This window comes from Pelodiscus sinensis, chromosome 2 (assembly GCF_049634645.1).
Source record: "Pelodiscus sinensis isolate JC-2024 chromosome 2, ASM4963464v1, whole genome shotgun sequence".
In the NCBI taxonomy this organism is placed as follows: Eukaryota; Metazoa; Chordata; order Testudines; family Trionychidae; genus Pelodiscus; species Pelodiscus sinensis.
In genome coordinates this window covers 257,500,476-257,518,842 of record NC_134712.1, presented here as the reverse complement: position 1 = coordinate 257,518,842, position 18,367 = coordinate 257,500,476, and the positions used below count along the sequence as shown (strand labels likewise).

The following is an 18,367-nucleotide window of genomic DNA, read 5'->3' as shown; positions in this document are numbered from 1 at the left end:
GGGATCGGGTGGTGCACCTGTCGGTTGGCTGGATAGGGTGCTCTTGGGACGGGGAGGCCTGGAGGAGAGGAGGGCCAGGGGGAGAGAGGGGCTGGGGAACTGGGGAGGCTGGGGGAGAGGGAGGTCCAAGGGGGGAAAGGGATGCTGTTGTGGAAGGGGGGTTTGGTGGCGCGGGGTCATAGGGTGCTGGAGGAGCAGGACCAGGCACAGGAGCAGGCAAGCCGCAGACCTCCCTGAGAGTGGCAGTCAGGGACGTGCGCTGCTGGACCAGCTCCTCCATCAGCCGGTCACGCCACTGATCCTCTGCCTCCGCCCTCTCTCTCAGGATGGAGTTGAGCTCCTGCACGGCCTCCACATGCTGCCTGAGGATGTCCGCATAGACACGCCTGTGTCTGCGGCTCCCATGTCCCCGAGATGGAGGTGGAGGTGGGGCTAGGGTGCTGCGGCCCTCTTGCACGGCTGGTCCGGCTGTGGAGGAAAAGAAGAAGACACAATCAGTCCTATAAACTGGACTCTGTAGCACTTAAAATACTAACAGGATGGTTTATTAGGGGATGAGCTTTTGTGGGCCAGACCCACTTCCACAGATCAGAGTAACACGGCTACATTTCTGTCACAATCAGTCATGTGTGCAACAGCTGTCCAAAAGGGCATGCCCTCTCCCTTGAGACAGGGGAAGCAGACATTCTGAAGGTTACACTGTGTGTGTGTGACCTGGACATCAGCCTGAGCATGACAGGTTTCCCTTGTGCATCACCCACTGTGCACCCACCTACCTCTCCCCCCCCCCCCCCCGGGTGTGACACAACCTCACTGCACTCACCTGCTGCTTCATCTCCTCTGCCAGATGACACCTGGGAGGCCTCTGGGGTCTGGGTGACTGGCTCCAGGGTGAGGGTCGCCGTCTCCTCACTGTCCTCCTCTGGCACCATGTCCCCGTCTCCAGACTGCTCTGGGTCCTGCTCTGGCGTGTCCACCACAGGGTCTGCCAAGCCTGACTGCACGAGACGCCATGGTGTGCGTGCTTCACCACCACCACCCAGAATCTGGTCCAGCTCGGTGTAGTAAGGGCAGTAGTAGGGGGCTGCCCCAGAACGGGAGCTCTCCTCCCTGGCCTTGACGTACCCCTGGCGCAGCTCTTTAACTTTGGAGCGCACCTGGTCCTGGGTGCGGGGGTAGTGGCCCTTCTGGGCCAGGGCCTCTGCCATGCGGCCATAAATATCGGCATTTCGCCGCCTGCTTTTGAGGGCTTGTAAGGCCTCCTCCTCTCCCCAGAGCTCCAGAAGGGTCTTGATCTCTGGCCCAGACCAGGATGGTGCCCGGCGTTTGGAGCCCCTGGCTGGGTCCCCAGAAGGCTCTCTGGAAGGGCCAGGAGGGTCTTGGGGCTGGGACATGCTGCACCAAAGTAGCCGTGTGCTCTGGCTCCTTTGCTGCAACAAGTGGCTGTGAGGGTGCCTGTCCCTTTAAGAAATGGCTGCAGACAGGAACCAGAGACATGCAACCCATGCCCCAGATTGTCCACCAGGGCTTCTTCCTGGAGGCCAATATTTTCGAAAAAATGGCCTCCCCCCGTCCACACTCACTTACTTTCAACGGATCTCCGTCGAAAAAGGCGTTCTTCCTCGTGCAATGAGGTTTACCGCCGTCGAAAGAAAAGCCGCGTTCTTTCGATTTAATTTCGAAAGAACGCGGCTGCAGTCTAGACGCAGGTGAAGTTTTTTCGAAAAAAGGCTACTTTTTTCGAAAAAAACCCTGAGTCTGGACACAGCCCTGGCCTGGAAGTGGAGTGGCATCTTCTGGGTTACAGAAGGGGGCAGAGAACTTTGGGTTCTCTATAAGATCAGAATGGCCAGACTGGGTCAAACCCAAAGGTCCTCCTCCCCCGCCCCACCGTGCCCTGTCTTCCCACAGTGGCCAATGCCAGGTTTTCAGAAGGCATGAACAGAGGGGGCATTCATCAAATGATCCATCCCCTGTCGCCCATTGCCAGCTCCTGACAAACAGAAGCTTGGGACACCATTCCTCCCTATTCTGGATAGTTGCCATGGATGGACCTTTCCTCCTAGAACTTATTTTGTTCTTATTGGAACCCTGTTATAATTTGAGCCTTTCCACCATCCCCTGGCAAGGAGTTCCACAGGTTGACTGTGAAGAAATAATATGTTTAAAATCTGCTGCCTCTAGATTTCATTGGGTGAGCTTCTTGTGTTATGTTAGTGAAGGAGTCAATAGCATTTCTGTATTCTATTTCCCACACCAGTCATGATTTTCTAGACCTCTAACATAACCCCTCACCCTTTGGTCATTTCTTTTCCAAGCTGAAAAGTCCCAGGCTTGTTAATCTCTCCTCATAGGGAAGCTGTTCCTTACCCCCTCATCATTGCTGTTGCCCTTTCTGGACCTTTGCCAAATCCAATACATCTTTTTTTAGATGGGGTGCCCAAATCTGCATGCGGTAGACAAGCTATGGGCATCCCATGACATCATATAGAGACCATATGATACGTTCTGTCTTGTTATCCGTTCCTTTCCTGATGATTTCCAACACTCTGTTGGTTTTCTAGTTTTTGGGTTGCCACTGCACATTGAGCAGATGTTTTCAGGAATCATCCGCAGTGATTCCAAGATCTATCTCATCAGTCATGTGCCTGGAACACGTAACAGCTGGGTGATCGATTACAAACGAGAAGAGCCTTGTTTGCCCTTTACCTCTAAGCAGCAGCTGGTCTTGTGGTTGACTGAGTATCAGGCTATTGCAGTGGTACCCAACCTTTTTGTGGCCAATAGCACATTCCTGTTTTCAGAAGAGTGTGGTGGGTGCCAACAATTTTTCAAGGTTTATTTTGTATTTTTACAGTAAATAATACGAAAAACATCTTATTGAATATTACGTAATATATGAATCCATAAGATAAAAAAGGTAATTTTGCATGTAAAGGACATTAATTAAATTATTTGGCAATTACTCTTTCACCTTACCATGTGAATTTGCTCTTCAACGTACGTTGTCTTTTAACTGAAGCACTCATTTTGGGGCAAAATGTGATAAAAATAATAAATCGCAAAGCATGAGAAAACAGCAGTATCAGTCAGGGGCAGATGAGTTTTGCGGGGGCCCCCCTTTGGAGAAAAAATAGAAAAAAGGCATCAAATGCGCAAATTGAAGGCTATTTTCATATTAAATGTGAATTGGGTAAATTTTATAGAAACTTAATTTAGCTGGGTAATTTTTATTTTAATTAATTCATTTTTAAACTAAATTCTGCATTAATAAAAAAGGGGGATGTCCAAATGTTGAGCAAAAAAAGCATCCTACCCCCCAAAAAACTCATGGCACCTTTAAATCTCACTCCCCATCCTCACCATGTCCCCACCATCTGCTGCCATGTCTCCTTTCCTTGCTCCATCAGCTCCCCTGGTGCCTGCTGCCCCCAACTCCTCACCCTCCTCTGCTGTCCTGACTCCTGCCCTTCTCTCTGCCCTCAGCCCTCTGAGACCTGCTCCCCTCCACCAGCCCTTCTCTCCCCCCTGTGCCCACTCCCCCAGTAGTCCCACTCTGATCATGTGAGCTACCCCCTCTCCTAACACTTCCCTATACACACCTGCCCTGCCTCTCTCCTCTGGTGCTGGTCCCTCCCCTGCAGGTGTCTGCCCTTCTGCTTCACCCCCAGAATCCCCTGGCACCTGCACCTTCCCTTAGCCCTGCACCCTCCTGGTGCCTCCCCTTCCCTCACTGCCCCTGTCCCCTTTGTCTTCTTTTTCCCTGATATCCACCCCCTCACCACCCTCTGCCCCCGTTCCCCTCATGCCCGTGCCCTCACACATGGTTTGCTTCATCCCTGCCTTCCTCACACCCACCCCTTCTTTCAAGCATTCTCCCAGCACCTCTCCTTCTCCCCTCTAGCCCCCAATGCCCTTCCCTCTCTTCTCCCAGCATCACCCTGTCCCCTTCCCACTGACACCTCCCCTCCTGCCCTTTTCCTCATTGTCTCCACTTGGCCCTCTGGCATTTGTCTCTCCTCCATGCTGTCCCTTGGTGCCTTCCCCTTTCTTCTGACCTGCCTCCCTCCCCTCAGCACAAGCCCCTTCCTCTCCCACCTCTTCCCCCTATTTTCCCACACTCCCACCTTCTGCCTTCCAGGTTGAGTCTGGCCCCAGCTGCTTCTGTGACCCCAGACCACGTGCCGGACCTGGAGCTGGACCATGCGGTTTTAAAGTCCTGGGCCGTGATGTCATGGCACGCTGGGCATCTCCCCTCTCAGCTGTTGCACGGGCATTTGAACACACCGCGCATGCGCTCCCTCGGGTGTCTTGTGAACCTAGCATCTCTCCTCTCAGCTGTTGCGAGGGGGTGCGCGAGACGATCCGAGGGAGCGCATGCCATCGCGCAGCAATTGAGATGGGAGACACCCGGTTCGCAAGACATCCGGTGTGGGCACACATAAATGCCCCAGCAGGTTCCACGGCACTCGCGGGCACTGCATTGGGGACCACAGTGTTATTGGTTTGGAAAATACAGAGCAGTGTTGGACTCACTGTTGTGTGTTTGCCCCAAATTCCCTACAAAGTGGGCCATGGGAGGAATCTAACGAAAGCTTGTGCTCTGCAGATTCTATGTAGGCTACTCATAGACTTGTATGATTTTTATATGTAAAGTTATGAACATGGGCTCTGTGCTTATATTTTAATTACTCTCGGTCCGTGAGTAGCAGCAGGTGTCGACCACCTCTTGTAATGAATTGTCATTCGTTAATAACTGTGCTAATTAGCAATGCTGCCTGAACAGACACTCTCCAGCTGGCCAATAAACATCTGAGGAATGTGGCTGGGAACCTGGAGACCAGCAGATACCCCAGGCCTGGCTGCCTAACCAGATATGGACGGGTCATTTGATCATGTGATCAGCTCCATTTTGGGAGGTACCAGCACCCAGGAGAATTGAATTTCCCTCTGCATGGGCAGGGTAATAAAAGTATCCTGGGGATTCTTCCTTCTTCAACCCTGACTTCAGGAGCACCCTTGCGATGGACAGCGGGCTCGGAAGGATTTTCTGACCCATCCTAACAAAGGACAGAACCCCAGAGACGTCTAAGCTGGCAATTTGTTCCATCTCTGTTAAGAGCCTGCATCAAACACTTGGGCTACGTCTAGACTGGCATGATTTTCCGCAAATGCTTTTAACGGAAAAGTTTTCCGTTAAAAGCATTTGCAGAAAAGAGTGTCTAGATTGGCACAGACGCTTTTCCACAAAAGCACTTTTTGCAGAAAAGCATCCGTGCCAATCTAAACGCGGTTTTGCGCAAGAAAGCCCCAATCGCCATTTTCGCGATCGGAGCTTTTTTGCGCAAAACAATAACACGTTGTCTACACTGGCCCTCTTGCGCAAAAGCATTTGTGCAAGAGGGTATTTGCCCAAACGGGAGCAGCATAGCATTTCCGCAAGAACACTGACAATCTTACATGAGATCGTCAGTGTTCTTGCAGAAATTCAAGCGGCCGGTGTAGACAGCTGGCAAGTTTTTCCGCAAAAGTAGATGCTTTTGCGGAAAAACTTGCCAGTCTAGATGCAGCCTTGGGGTCTGATGTGTGTGATGTGCTTTATTTAACCATCCTACTCCCAACCTCTTCTTTCTTTTGTTAATTAACCTTTGGATGTTAGGTGCTAAAGGATGGGACCAGCAAGCTCTATGGGTGAGATCCTAGGTACAAATTGCCCTGGGACAGTGGCTGGTCCTTTCAGATTAGGCGAAACTGTTGAGACATGGGGAGATGGGTTATAACCGCTCCCCTGTGTAAGGTGGGGCTGATTGGAGCACAGGGAGCACTGGGGTGTGTGAAGGGAGGGGAGAGATGGGTTCTAACCTCTCACCCATGTAAGGTGGGGCACAGGGAACACTGGATTGTATGAAGGAAGGGGGAGATGGGTTCTAACCTCTCACCTGTGTAAGGTGGGGGCTAGGTGGGGCAAAGAGAATGGTGGGGTGTCTGAGGGGAGGTAGGGGGATGGGTTCTAACCTCTCACCTGTGTAAGGTGGGGCTGGGTGGGGCACAGGGAATGGTGGGGTGGCTGAAGGGAGGTGGGGGATGGGTTATAACCTCTCACTGGTGTGAGGTGGGGCTGGGGGGGCACAGGGAACACTGGGGTGTCAGAGGGGACGTGGGGAGATGGGTTGTAACTTCTCCCCTGTGTAAGGTGGGGCTGGGTGGGGCATAGGGAGATGAGTTAAAACCTCTCACCTGTATAAGGTGGGGCTGGGTGGGGCATAGGGAGATGGGTTAAAACCTCTCACCTGTGTAAGGTGGGGCTGGGTGGGGTACCGTGAGCGCTGGGGCGTGTGAGGGGAAGTGGGGGGATGGGTAACATCCTCTCTCCTGGGTAAGGTGGGGCGGAGGAGGGGTACAGGGCTTTGGGGTGTCTGAGGTGATTTGCTGGGGAGGCTCCTTGCTGACCATGGTGGTAGCTGACGTGCTCGGTGGGGCTGGTTTGGTGCCTCACATGAGGGACCCCCAGGGATGGGCTGGAAGCAGCCTTGGTCTTCAGCCATCCTGCATGATTTTACCCTCTCAACCTGGTATATTACAGGAGGGTGCAGGGGGACTTCTGCCGCGTGTAGCTGCTTCTCTGCAGCTGTTCTCCCCAGACTATCGGGGCACACAAGGGGAACGCGTGCAGCGTGTCTGCATTCCTATCATTCCCAGCTGCCCGTGGGAGAGCACAGGAGACTTCACACAAAGTGCGCACGTTCCCCTTTCTCCCTGATCGTCGGGGTAGGCGAAAGCTGCCATGACTCAGTATGTGCCCCCCGCCTCTGCAAATGGTGCCCTTGCACCTCCACACTCCCCCCAACACTCCTAACCCCCTGCCCTGAACCCCCATCTTCTTCCCCTTATTCTTGAACCCCCCAAACCTCCCTGCCCCAAGCCCCCCTCACCATCAGCTCCCTGCCTTGATCACCCCACCCCAGTGCCCTGCCCCGGTTCCCCTTTCTCTGACTCTGCTTCCCCTGTCCTTATTCCTGAAACTGTCCCCCAATTCTCCCTGTCCTGAGCCCCCTACCCAGTTCAAGCCATCTGCCCTTTGCCCTCCAGATTTAAATTTCTTGCAGGTACTGTCACGTTGCATCCACCCAACCCTCTTCCCTGAGTGTGCCCCGGAGCAGGGTGTAATATGACAGTACCTGTAAGAAACGTAATGTGCTTTCACCCAGTCTTTATATGAAATAGTAGGCACAATTCACATGATGCCTTTATTTAATGGCTCTTTAATGCACTGAGAAGATGGGGTAAAATATTCAACGTTACCTAAGCATTAATGCTCAAGACATGAGCCAAGAGAGGAGAGAAGGACCCAAAGTCATATCTTGCCTGCCCCCCTCTCCCAAACCTCTAGTTGTGCCCCAGGTTGGAGTCCAGTTCTGCGTCTTTAAAGACAACACAAGACAAATGCACACACGCAGAGCGAAGAAAGACAATGCTGCTGCTGCTGTTGGCGCTGACTTTTCTTTGCTGGCTTGCGGCCGTACAGCCTCCACACACGGTCTGATGGGCCATTCTGAGAAATGGTAAATCTGTACCAGCACTGGATTGTGTAGATAGAGAGAGGTGTGGTGTACAAGATGGATAAAGAGAGAGAGAAGCCTTATTCTCCTCTTGTAATAGATTCACTTAGGTGCAACTCCATTGACGTCGGCTGAGTCTCTCTGGATGTGTCTAGACTACAGGGTTTTCTTGACTTTGCTCAACAAAACTATACCTACGTCTACACTACCGCCGGGTTCTGTTGACATAACGTCGACAGAACTCAGCAGTTTTGTCAACTGTGATAAACCTCATTCTACGAGTAATAACGTCTTTTGTTGACAGAGTTCTGTCTACACATCTACACTGTCCGTTGCGTCTACACTCTCATGTTCACAAAGCGGCTTTCTTTGTTGACAGAACTGGATGTCGTCTAGACGCTCTTTGTCGACAGAAGCTTTGTCAACAGTATCTGTCGACAAAGCCTCTGTCGACAAAAGCCTGTAGTCTAGACATACCCTCTGATTTATGCCAGTGAGAGAAGAGCTGGTATTTGCGTGGCATTCCTTGGGACTGTGACAATTTATGTCTTGCCTTCTTTTTTACAGCCCACATAAACTGTGCATAATGAGAGCACTTGGGTTTTAAAAAAGAAAAGGGTGCTTCCTCCTAGCACTTGCACCCACATTGGTGCAGCTCCAATACATAGACTTACCAGCGGGCTCGTGTACACTACATGGAAGATTGATGCTGTCCCTGTCAATTTTCCCACGGTATCAAACTCAGAGCTCCCCCTCCTGCTCCTCGCAAGGCCTACAAGAGAGTTTGTTACACCTGCCTCCCGCTGTGTGGATGGCATGGACACATGTTGTAAGATACATGGGCTCCAGCTATGCAATTTATGCAGCTGGAGTTGCGTATCTTACTTGGACCTACCACTGTAGTGCAGAGAGAGCACTTACGGTGACAGAAGGTGGGTTTCTAACCCTGATCTGAGACATTTCCATATTGAAACCAGCTTTGCACTATACCCTGTTTTCCCTTCTCACTTTTTGTAAATGACTGTTTTTCTTCAAGCTTCTTTTTCATATCCTCCTCTCCTGGCAGCAGGGGCTTCTTATTCACAATCTTTCTGATGATCTCTGCTACTTCCCTCACTTCCCGCAGTGATTTTATTCTTTCTTGGTACCCAGGCTTCAGTTCCTGTTGCTCCGACATGATCAGCAGGTCAATGTATTCCGGGGTGGACAGCGGGTTGGGTTTCAGAGCAATTTCTTGCAAACGTTGGAGGCTGCGGGATGTTTTATCAATAAGCTGCATTAATATCTCTTCCACTGCAGCGTATTCCTGAGACAGGTTCTCAGCCACGCCCTGTGTGGACAGCATCTCCCCAGACGCCTTCTCGTACTTCTCCTTCAGTTGTGCATAGGTCTGTTTCTCTTTCACTACTTCATATTCCCACTTGTACTTTTGATTGAAATGAACAGTCCAGTCACATTTCCCAGGGCACACCATGCAACGTCCTGTTTTCCTGTCTATAGCTGCACACCCGTGCTTATCAATATCATTAGGCATTATACAGGGATAATGACATGTATAGTGACACTGCTGGCAATTAGTTAGGTAATAGCCTTTACCAGAGATGTCTGTTTGCACCGGCACTGTTTTCTCCACCTCATACTCAAAGTTTCTATTGGCCTCCATATCACCCTTATGTCGCTCCAAAGCTTCCCGTGTCTTGCGCAGTTCTTCCAGCTTCATCAGGCCGGCTTTGATTTGTGGCTGCAGCCCTTCCATGGCCACCTCAAGCTCCTTCCGCTCCCTGAGAACTTCCTGTGTTAATGTTAAGCTTTTTGTTTCTAAATTTCCTAGAGATTCAAAACATGTCTGCATGCTCCTGGCTCCCATTTTCCAAAACATTTCATCAAAATTACAACTGCCCTCGTCAGCTGCAGCGTTACAGGAGAAGAGCGCGGAATTATTGAATTTGAAATACACAGGGTTGCCCTGAGCATCTTTAGCACAAGGGACATCAGCTCTTTTAATGGTCTCTAGCACAGGGGGGGTCTGCCCATCAGCGAAGGTGACCAGGATTAGGATGTTGTCTTTTATGTTCTTCCCGAAAACGGAGAGCACTGAGTCAAACACGTACCTCTGGGCGTGGGTCAGACGAGCTAGTGAGGCCTGAACCACAAAGCAGACGGCGTCAATGTGATCAATGGCCCCTGGGGTGGAGAAAAACTCTTGGACTTTCCTTATTATCTCTTTGTCATGATCTATCCCTCTGGTGTCACCAAATCCCGGCGTGTCTATTATAGTCAGCGAGTAGGGGACTTGGAAGCCCTTTGTGTGATTAACTTCATAGGCCGTCACCTCGGATGTCTGGCTCTCAGCCTGGCTTCTGTTTGTGGTCTCATGGATGAGCTTGAACCTGAATTCATCCTTCCATTGCACACCCAGGACGTAGTTGATCATCCCGTTGATGAGAGTCGTTTTCCCCGACCCGGTGGCTCCCATCACCATAATCACTTTGTTAGGGATCTCCAGGGTCTCCTTTCCCAGCCTGTACTTTGGATGTTCTGCGTTAGAATCAAACACCTTCTCTATGGGCAGTGCACACACCGTGGGCTGCCCTTCTTCTATCCGAGTGCTCTTCTTGTAGAAATCTTGTGCTAGTGTCTTTAATTCCTTGCCTGCTGTTGTAATTGACACCTCCTCCCCTGGGTCACTCACAGCCCCGTCCGCACACACGGCCGACACCCGGAATCTGTAGGGCGTCTGAGGCCTCAGGCCATCAATGGTGCAGGACTCGGTTCTCTGTCCCGTCCTTCGCTCCAGCCATTTGTCTTCTCCAGCCTCCTCTCTGTATTGCACCTTGTACTCGCTTATACTGACTCCATCTCCAATGACACGTGGACTCTCCCAGCTCAGGGCGATGGCAGATAATTCTACAGTCACTGCTACAGGTTTCCCTGGGGGGCTGGTTGGAAGTGTCTTCACCGTGTCACTCACGTCGCTGCTCTCGCTGAGCCCTGCTTTGCTCACTACCGCGTATCGGAACTGGTACTGGGTGTTTGGACGGAGCCCTGTGACTGTGAGTGTCTCTTGTGTGTTACTGACATTCACAGCCGCCCAGTTCTCCTGCCCGACAAGTCTGTACTCTGCCCGGTAGCCGCATATCTCAGCCCTGCCATGGGCTGCCGGTTTCAGCATGAGCTGCACACGGTCATGTCGGACTCCACCAATCAGGAGAGTGCTGGACTGTCCCAGAAGATAGTTTCTCAACTGGAAATATATTGCACTCATTTTCTCTGTGTGTGAGAATAAAAATAGATTAACGTTCATTTAAAAGTCTGAGATAATGGAATAGACCATGACGTTTGTACTGCAGCCTGCCTCAGGCAGTTTTAGTTATTGATAACGAGAGTGTTACTCATAAATGCACTTATCACTCCTGGGGTTCCCAAAGTATCTAATAGGTTGCACGTATCCCGTACAGTACCTATACACTTAAATGATATAAACAATTCACATGAAGAACATGAAGGTTACAAAACCAAACAGTCAAAAGTAAGGAAAGTCCATAATTACGGTTTCCATGGCAACCTTACTTCAGCCACCTTGCGTTTATACACTCTGACACACTCCGGCTACGTCTAGACTGCACGCCTCTCTCGAAAGAGGCTTTTTCAGAAGTATCTTTCAAAAAGCCTCTTTCGAAAAAGAGCAACTAGACAACAAGAAGATGTTTCGAAAAAGCAGTAAATCGACAGAAAAATGGCAGGACAGAGGGCTTTTTCCGGAGAAGGTAAACCTCCTTCTACGAGGCATAATTCCCTTTTGTGCTACAGCTATTGCACAAGAAGGCAAGTGTGGATGCTCCAGAGGGGTTTCTTATGCAAGAAACCCCTATGGGAAAAAGCACAGGTGCTCTGAGAATGGCGGTCAGAGCTTCCTTGCACAAAAGCGTCGTGCTCTTGCACAAAAGCACATTGACTTTGCGATGCGCTTTGAGGTGTGAACATGCTCTTGCACAAGAAGTTTTTGCGCAAGAACTCTTCTGCTAATGGCTTCTTTCACAAACCCCCTAGGCCACGTCTACACTGGCATGATTTTCCGGAAATGCATTTTCAGAAAAGCACGTCTAAATTGGTAGGATGCTTTTCTGCAAAAGATCTTTTTGCAGAAAAGCATCCGTGGCCAATCTAGACACGGTTTTCCGCAAAAAAAGCCCCGATTGCCATTTTCGTGATCGGGGCTTTTTTGTGGAAAACACTACTCTGCTGTTTACACTGGCTCTTTTGCGCAAAAGTCTTTCGGAAAAAGACTTTTGCCCAAACGGGAGCAGCATGGTATTTCCGGAAAAGCACTGACAATCTTACATGAAATCATCAGTGCTTTTCCGGAAATTCAAGCAGCCAGTGTAGACATCTGGCAAGTTTTTCCGCAAAATCATCTGATTTTGCAGAAAAACTTGCCAGTCTAGACACAGCCCTGCAGTATAGATGTAGCCTCTATGTTCATTTTCCCCAGGCACTTCCTTGAATGTAGGGTTCTGTAAGCTCCTACACGTCATCACACCGCAGCACCCCCTGCTGGGAAGCTATCTGCTGTAACACTCAGGAGTAAGGACACCAAAGACTTTGGGCCCTTCCCCCATTGTCCCCGTCCCCCCGCTTCTGCCCTGGTCCCTGTCTGCAGCCTGTCACTGTGACAGTGCCTCCCCACAGCTTCTAGTTCCTTTCCTTTCCCCTTCTGGATCATGTCTCATCTCCTCCCCTTCTCCTGGCTCCTGCCTGGCCCCCTTGGCCTCTGGCTCATCGTATCATCTCCCCTCCAGTCTCATCACTGCTCTGACGCTGATTTTCAGTGGGATTTTGGATCAATCCAATAACCTTCAAAAAAGTCACTTGGCTCAGCCCTTTTACAATTGAGACCTAGCTTACAAATGTTTCTTTAATGCGAACTATTTTAAAAAATTATATAGCATGGGGCCCTGGCTACCAGGCTGTAGGAGAAAGAAAGAGCTTGGAGCATGGTCCTGGTGTAAGGCCTGTGGTCTGAACCAAAGTCAGCAAGAGTTATACTGTGAGTAACACGCAGGCCTTGTCAGAAGCAGTTGTTTGCCTGCAAGTTGCTGTCTCTCAGCTTAACTCTTTGGCCGGCCTAGGGGCCAATAGTGAAATCCATACTATTGACTGAGCTGGTCCATTGTCATGAGTACAAACACACAGGGGCTCAGAGGCCATCTGGCTACTAACAACTACTAATGTACTTTGTTCGACAATAAACCTGGCTCAAGTGCCTTCGTATCTTATCTGAGTCTGTGGTCTTTGAAATCTGGTATGCTAGCTACCTGCGTAGGGCTGCCATGATATACAGAGGGTGCCATGAACACGCAGGCAGCCTAACATTTACCATCACTGAGGTTCACTGTATCACTGTCCTGAACTATTTCACAGGCCTGTAATCATTTCATCAGGCTTCCCCTCCCAAATTCAGGAGCTAGGACCAGTACTTGAGATGAGGGAGTCCCTGCAGCAGTCCTAAGGCGTCTCCAGGGGGCCCAGAGCCAGTGTCTCAGTTGTATCTTCCGACACAGCTGTAGTTCAATCTCCAAATGCTTTTCTTGGTGTCTCACCTGCAGAAAATAACACGTGTTAATCTAACCTCTTCACAGAGCAGACTCAAGCACGGCTCTTTAAGTACAGACATCAGGCCCTCCCGACCGCCTGAGGTTGGTGCATCACACTCCCATGTACATTTGTGAGGAGGATGTTGCATCAAGTGCATTGTACTGGAGCTCAGAGGAGCGAGCCAAAGTGTTTTATGGGCAGCTGGAGTTTCTCTTTTAACGCCATTATTATTTGTATTGTGTCATGCAGGGGGCCCAACTATGGATCAGGGCCCTGCTGTGCTAGGTGCTGTACAAACACAGAGCCACAAGATGGCCCTGCCCCATAGAGCTGTCAGGGGAAGTATAAAACAAGAAACAGATGGGAACAGACTGGCAGAGCTGACCTGTGCCTATCACTAGCTGGGGAGGGAGGGGGCAGAGTGAGAGCAGCTGGCTTTGGCAGGGTTATGGAGCATCCATACTACAAGCTAAACAGCAAATCTGGGTGCGCACACAAACTCCACAGCCCCCCTCCCAAAGGCATCACCTGTGCAGATGGGGAACTCCAAGGTAAAGTGGATCAATACTTGCCAGCAGAGGTCATGGGTGAGCAGGGATCTCACACCCAGCTGCCTACCATGTATCATTCTTGCTGGCATCACTATGTGCTGCTCCTCACCCTCCCCTGTGGATTTCTCCGGCCATCCCTGTCCAGCTGCCCCATCCTTGTCCCTCCTTATGCCAGGTGTGGCAGCAAGTTGCACTGGCTTAGAAACCACGAGGAAAGAGAAAGGCTGGTGCAGCTGTGACCCACTGGTGAGTGTGTTGGAAGTGCCCCTCTGTGTCCATTGACAAAGGACAGGAGTTTATTGCAGAGCCCGGCTATGGAATCTCAGCTCCTTAGCTCCAACTGTAGCAGCTCGTACTTTTAGCTCCTGTGGTTCACATTCAGTCTGTGGTGAGTCAATCCGGAGAAGCCCCGCAGTCGATATATTTTAGGGTGCGTCTCTCAGTGTGTCTGTCTGGGAGTCCCTTTGCTCACGAACTCCTCCTTAACGGTAAGCGCTAGGGATACCATATTCAGTAGGCAGCTCCCTCTTCTAGCTTAAAGCCAGGCCAGGGTTTGGTTGTGCCTGGACAAGGGGAAGCCCCAGGAAAGGGACTGGTTTCCATGACATGCACAGGGAGGGGCTGAGCATGTTGTGTTGGGAGGGACGTGATAGGAGAGTGGCCCCTGGAGGCAGTGAGCCTGCAGGGGAGAGCCAAGGGACAGGGGCTCCACCATCTTGTCTGTGAGCACCCCAAGAGTGTAGCCCCAAACCCAGAGGATCCCTGGTGGCTGCAGGGATTGGGGGGAGAAAAGGGCTCCTGGCAGTGGGGGGGCTTGGGAAGGCTGGGGCGGGGGGAGGAAGAGAAAAGGGCCCTGGCAGAAGGAATGAGAGAAAAGGCCCTTGATGCGTGGGACCTCCTGCCCTTAGCCTCTTCTCATGCTGAACCCTCACTCTTGCCCACATCCCTGCCCCCACTTCCTGCACTCCTCCCCACATCCCCAAGGCCCTGCCCCCAGGCCTGCAGCCTCCCGCATTGCCAGCCCCCAGCCTGAAGGGCCCAGGCCATGCTGGTAAGTCTGCTAGTTGGGAGACAGAAATATCTCAAAAGAGAGAGGAGCATAGATCTCTCACTGCCACTTCAGGCAGCACTTATTACCAGGCGGGGTGCGTCAGTGCAGTGCTAATGAAGCACAGAGCTTTACAGGGGCAGGGGACCTTTTCGGGTTGGGGGCTGCTGACCCACAGAACAATCATTCGGGGGCCGCACACAAGAGAGCCCCCCAGACTGAGAAGCAGAAAGACCCTCCCCCCATTCCCCTCACACACCAGAGCTTTGCCAGGCCCAGGCTGGTAGATTTTGTGTGATCCGCCCTGTGGGTGGGTGGTAGCAGGGCTGGAGAGCCAGTGTATGGGCTCCCCATTTCTGAGCCTCAGGGGATGGATCCGGGCAAGCTGGGGGCTGGATGCAGACCCGGGGCCTGCGGTTCCCTTGATCCTGTCTGCACAACGGAATGACACTGTTGCAGTTTCCAGGGATGAGACTGATTATGTGCAAGCTGCAGCAGAGGTAAAGCCGCCTTGATTACAGCCGGGTCCCTTTGTTGGGCATCAGAGTGGGGCTTTGCTTCCTGTTCACCTCCAGAGCTGCTGCAGCCCCTTAACACGGCTGAGCAATGAATTTCTCCTAAAGAGACATCTAACACACCTATTACTTGTCTAGGTAATTGTAACTCATTCGTTTCCTACTTCAAGTTTGGAACCTACCCCTTTTCTTTGCAATGCATCCAATTACCACTCCCCAATAAGCACCTTTGCCATTTCCACATTTTCTGTTATTGTCTCCCTCCCCTCTTTACTGAGCAATGGGCCTTCCCCGTCCTTGGTCTTCCTCTTGCTTCCAATATATTTGTAGAACATCTTCTTGTTACCCTTTATGTCTCTAGCTAGATTGAGCTCGTTTTGTGCCTTTGCCTTTCTAATCTTGCCCCTGCATACTTGTGTTGTTTGTTTGTATTAAACCTTTGTGCTATAACCTAGTTTCCACTTTCTATGAGACTCCTTTTTGATTTTTAGATAATTCAGGATTTCCTGCTTAAGCCAGAGTGGTCTCTTCTTATCTTTCCTAAGCAGCGAAATAGCTTGCTCTTGTGTCCTTAACCATGTCTCTTTGAAAAACTACCAACTCACGTCAGGTTTTTCCTCTTATATTTGCTTCCTACAGGACCTAACCTACCAACTCTTCCTTTTTAAAGTTGATTGTCTTTATTTTGCTGTGATCCCTCCTACCATTCCTTAGACTCATGAACTCTGTCATTTCATGATCACTTTCACCCAATCTGCCTTCCACTTTCAATTTCTCAATCATTTTCTCCTTGTTTATTAAAATCAAATCTAGAACAGATTCCCCCCGTAGTTTTCTTTACCTTCTGAAATAAAAAATGGTCCCCAATGTAGTTCAAACTGTTTATCTAATCCCTCTTTCCTTAATTAAATTAATCTTTCTTTACTTTAATAACATTCCTTTATTCTTTCAAGCTAGCCCTTTAAAAACTAAAAGTATTTCTTTTTCTTTAAGTTCTCTTTCTATTCTTCAATAACATGGTAAACTAATCCTTAAGATCCTCCCCTTAATAAAGCTAAAAACAATATATATTTTCTTAAAAAACCTTTATTCTTTCAAAATAAATCTTTAGAAACACAACAAAAACCAACACTTCCCTTATGTTCTCTCTATTCTTCCAACCTTTTTTAAAACAACAGTCAAATGTGTCAAAACACAACATTCCCCCGAGCCAAACTTAGCATTTTTTCCCAAAATGACCAACGACACCAATCCTGAACATGGATGCAAATGGGAATAGCAGATGGGACATAAGACCTAAAAGGGGCATGGAGACCTTTTTAAAATGACATGGTGCGGAATACTGTCAAAGTTGTACTTCGTACATAATTATCCAGCTTTCACTTTATTACTGAAATCACCATCAATGCTTAAGAACATCAGAGCGGCCAGGCTGGCTCAGACCAAAGGTTCGTCTTGTCCAGTGTCCTGTCTGCCCACAGCGGCCAATGCCAGGCACTTTAGAGGGAAGGAACAGACTAGGCAGTCATTGTGTGATCTTTCCCCACTGCCCACACCCAGCTTACTTCTCCTGCAGTGTTATTTTCCCTCTGGCCTGGTCCTTCTGCTCTGTCTGCAACTGCTCAGTTTCCTTTTGCCTTTGTTCTTCTTTCTTGAGCAATTTCAGCTCTTATCTTTCAGTTTCTGGTGTCTTTTGATGATTCTCCAAATGCTCGCGCACTCTGGTGCCTTCCACTCACACACGCTGGAGCCCGTCGCTCTCTGCCTTATGAGCAGATTGTAGCCTGTTCTGATTGGCTATTTTTACCCTTCACATTCCCACCAATCAAGTTTAAGCTTTCTACCTGTCAGTGAAAACTGGGACTGACTGAAGGTGCGTTTTATACTAATGTGACCCCTCTGTTCAGATTTGGGAGTAAACTTTGTCTCTCTTCAGCCTGCGAGCTTACTATTGGAAAGATCTCCTTCAGACTTCCTTTTTGCATTTCTCTGACTGTGGCTGCTTAGGAGAGCTATCTTGTCACCACTAGCCATAAGCACCTCAACTAACTTCATCATTATAAAGGTTTATAATAAACAACTCTCCATACCTAAGTATACACTAACAGCATGATTCACTCTCACTCCATTTTGTATTCGTTTAAAGAAACTGAATTTCAATCTCTCCCTGCTCCAGCGAGCGGTGGCTATCTATCATTCTCAGTGCTGGATTCCTTACTCAGGGCAGAGGAGCTGAAAGATCGCTCGTTATCCAAGTGTCATTGTCTCCGTAGTGCTGTTTAGATGCTCAGTGTTTCTATTCTTAACGTTTTAATGTTATTAATAAATAGCACAACGTGTTACGTTAGCAAACTTCTATATTACTCATAATGAAAAACACAGGAATGTCCTGATGGCAAAGGTGCTCAGTTAAGATTATTGGCAGCTAAGCACAGTCATATTTCTGATACTATGTTCAATAATATGGACTTAACTTAGCAGCAGAACTTTCTGCTCATGCTTCATCTGGACCAATGGTTGTGGTGAACTAACCCGACATGTATAAGCTGAAACAAACAACGGGGCTGCATCTAGACTGGCAAGTTTTTCCGCAAAAGCAGCTGCTTTTGCAGAAAAACTTGCCAGCTGTCTACACTGGCCACTTGAATTTCCGCAAGAACACTGACGATCTCATGTAAGATTGTCAGTGTTCTTGCAGAAATGCTGTGCTGCTCCCGTTCGGGCAAAAGCCCTCTTGTGCAAATGCTTTTGCGCAAGAGGGCCAGTGTAGACAACACGGTATTGTTTTGCGCAAAAAAGCCTCGATTGCGAAAATGGCGATCAGGGCTTTCTTGCGCAAAACCATGTCTAGATTGGCATGGACGCTTTTCTGCAAAAACTGCTTTTGCGGAAAAGTGTCCGTGCCAATCTAGATGCTCTTTTCTGCAAATGCTTTTAACGGAAAAACTTTTCCGTTAAAAATATTTGCAGAAAATCATACCAGTCTAGACGTAGTCCTGGAGTACACAACTTTTGTATAATCTTGCTTATTTCATGACATCAGTTTGTTACCTTCCCTTGTTCCTGATATCTGGGACTGGCGTGGGTTACTATTTGAAG

The 18,367-nt window shown here is 49.5% G+C and overlaps 1 protein-coding gene across 3 annotated transcripts; it reads right to left on the bottom strand.

Annotated features, from left to right (window-relative positions):
• Positions 1-6,990: 6,990 nt before the first annotated feature.
• Positions 6,991-17,031, bottom strand: LOC112543713 (uncharacterized). Of its 3 annotated transcripts, none has more exons than XM_075923065.1 (3): positions 16,834-17,031; positions 12,937-13,159; positions 6,991-10,829 (listed from the first exon to the last, which is right to left on the bottom strand). In XM_075923065.1, exon 3 carries the CDS (start codon positions 10,822-10,824, stop codon positions 8,500-8,502), a length of 2,325 nt encoding a protein of 774 aa, XP_075779180.1. In that variant the 5' UTR covers positions 10,825-10,829; positions 12,937-13,159; positions 16,834-17,031; the 3' UTR covers positions 6,991-8,499. The 3 variants fall into 3 exon arrangements, with proteins under 3 accessions (XP_075779180.1, XP_075779179.1, XP_075779178.1); XM_075923064.1 differs by having other exon boundaries at positions 13,037-13,159; positions 16,834-17,030; XM_075923063.1 differs by having other exon boundaries at positions 6,991-13,159.
• Between the last annotated feature and the right edge of the window lie 1,336 nt (positions 17,032-18,367).

Bases quoted from the DNA above. Each gene is read 5' to 3' on its own strand.
- LOC112543713 (XM_075923063.1), bottom strand. From the start codon at position 10,863: ATGAACGTTAATCTATTTTTATTCTCACACACAGAGAAAATGAGTGCA.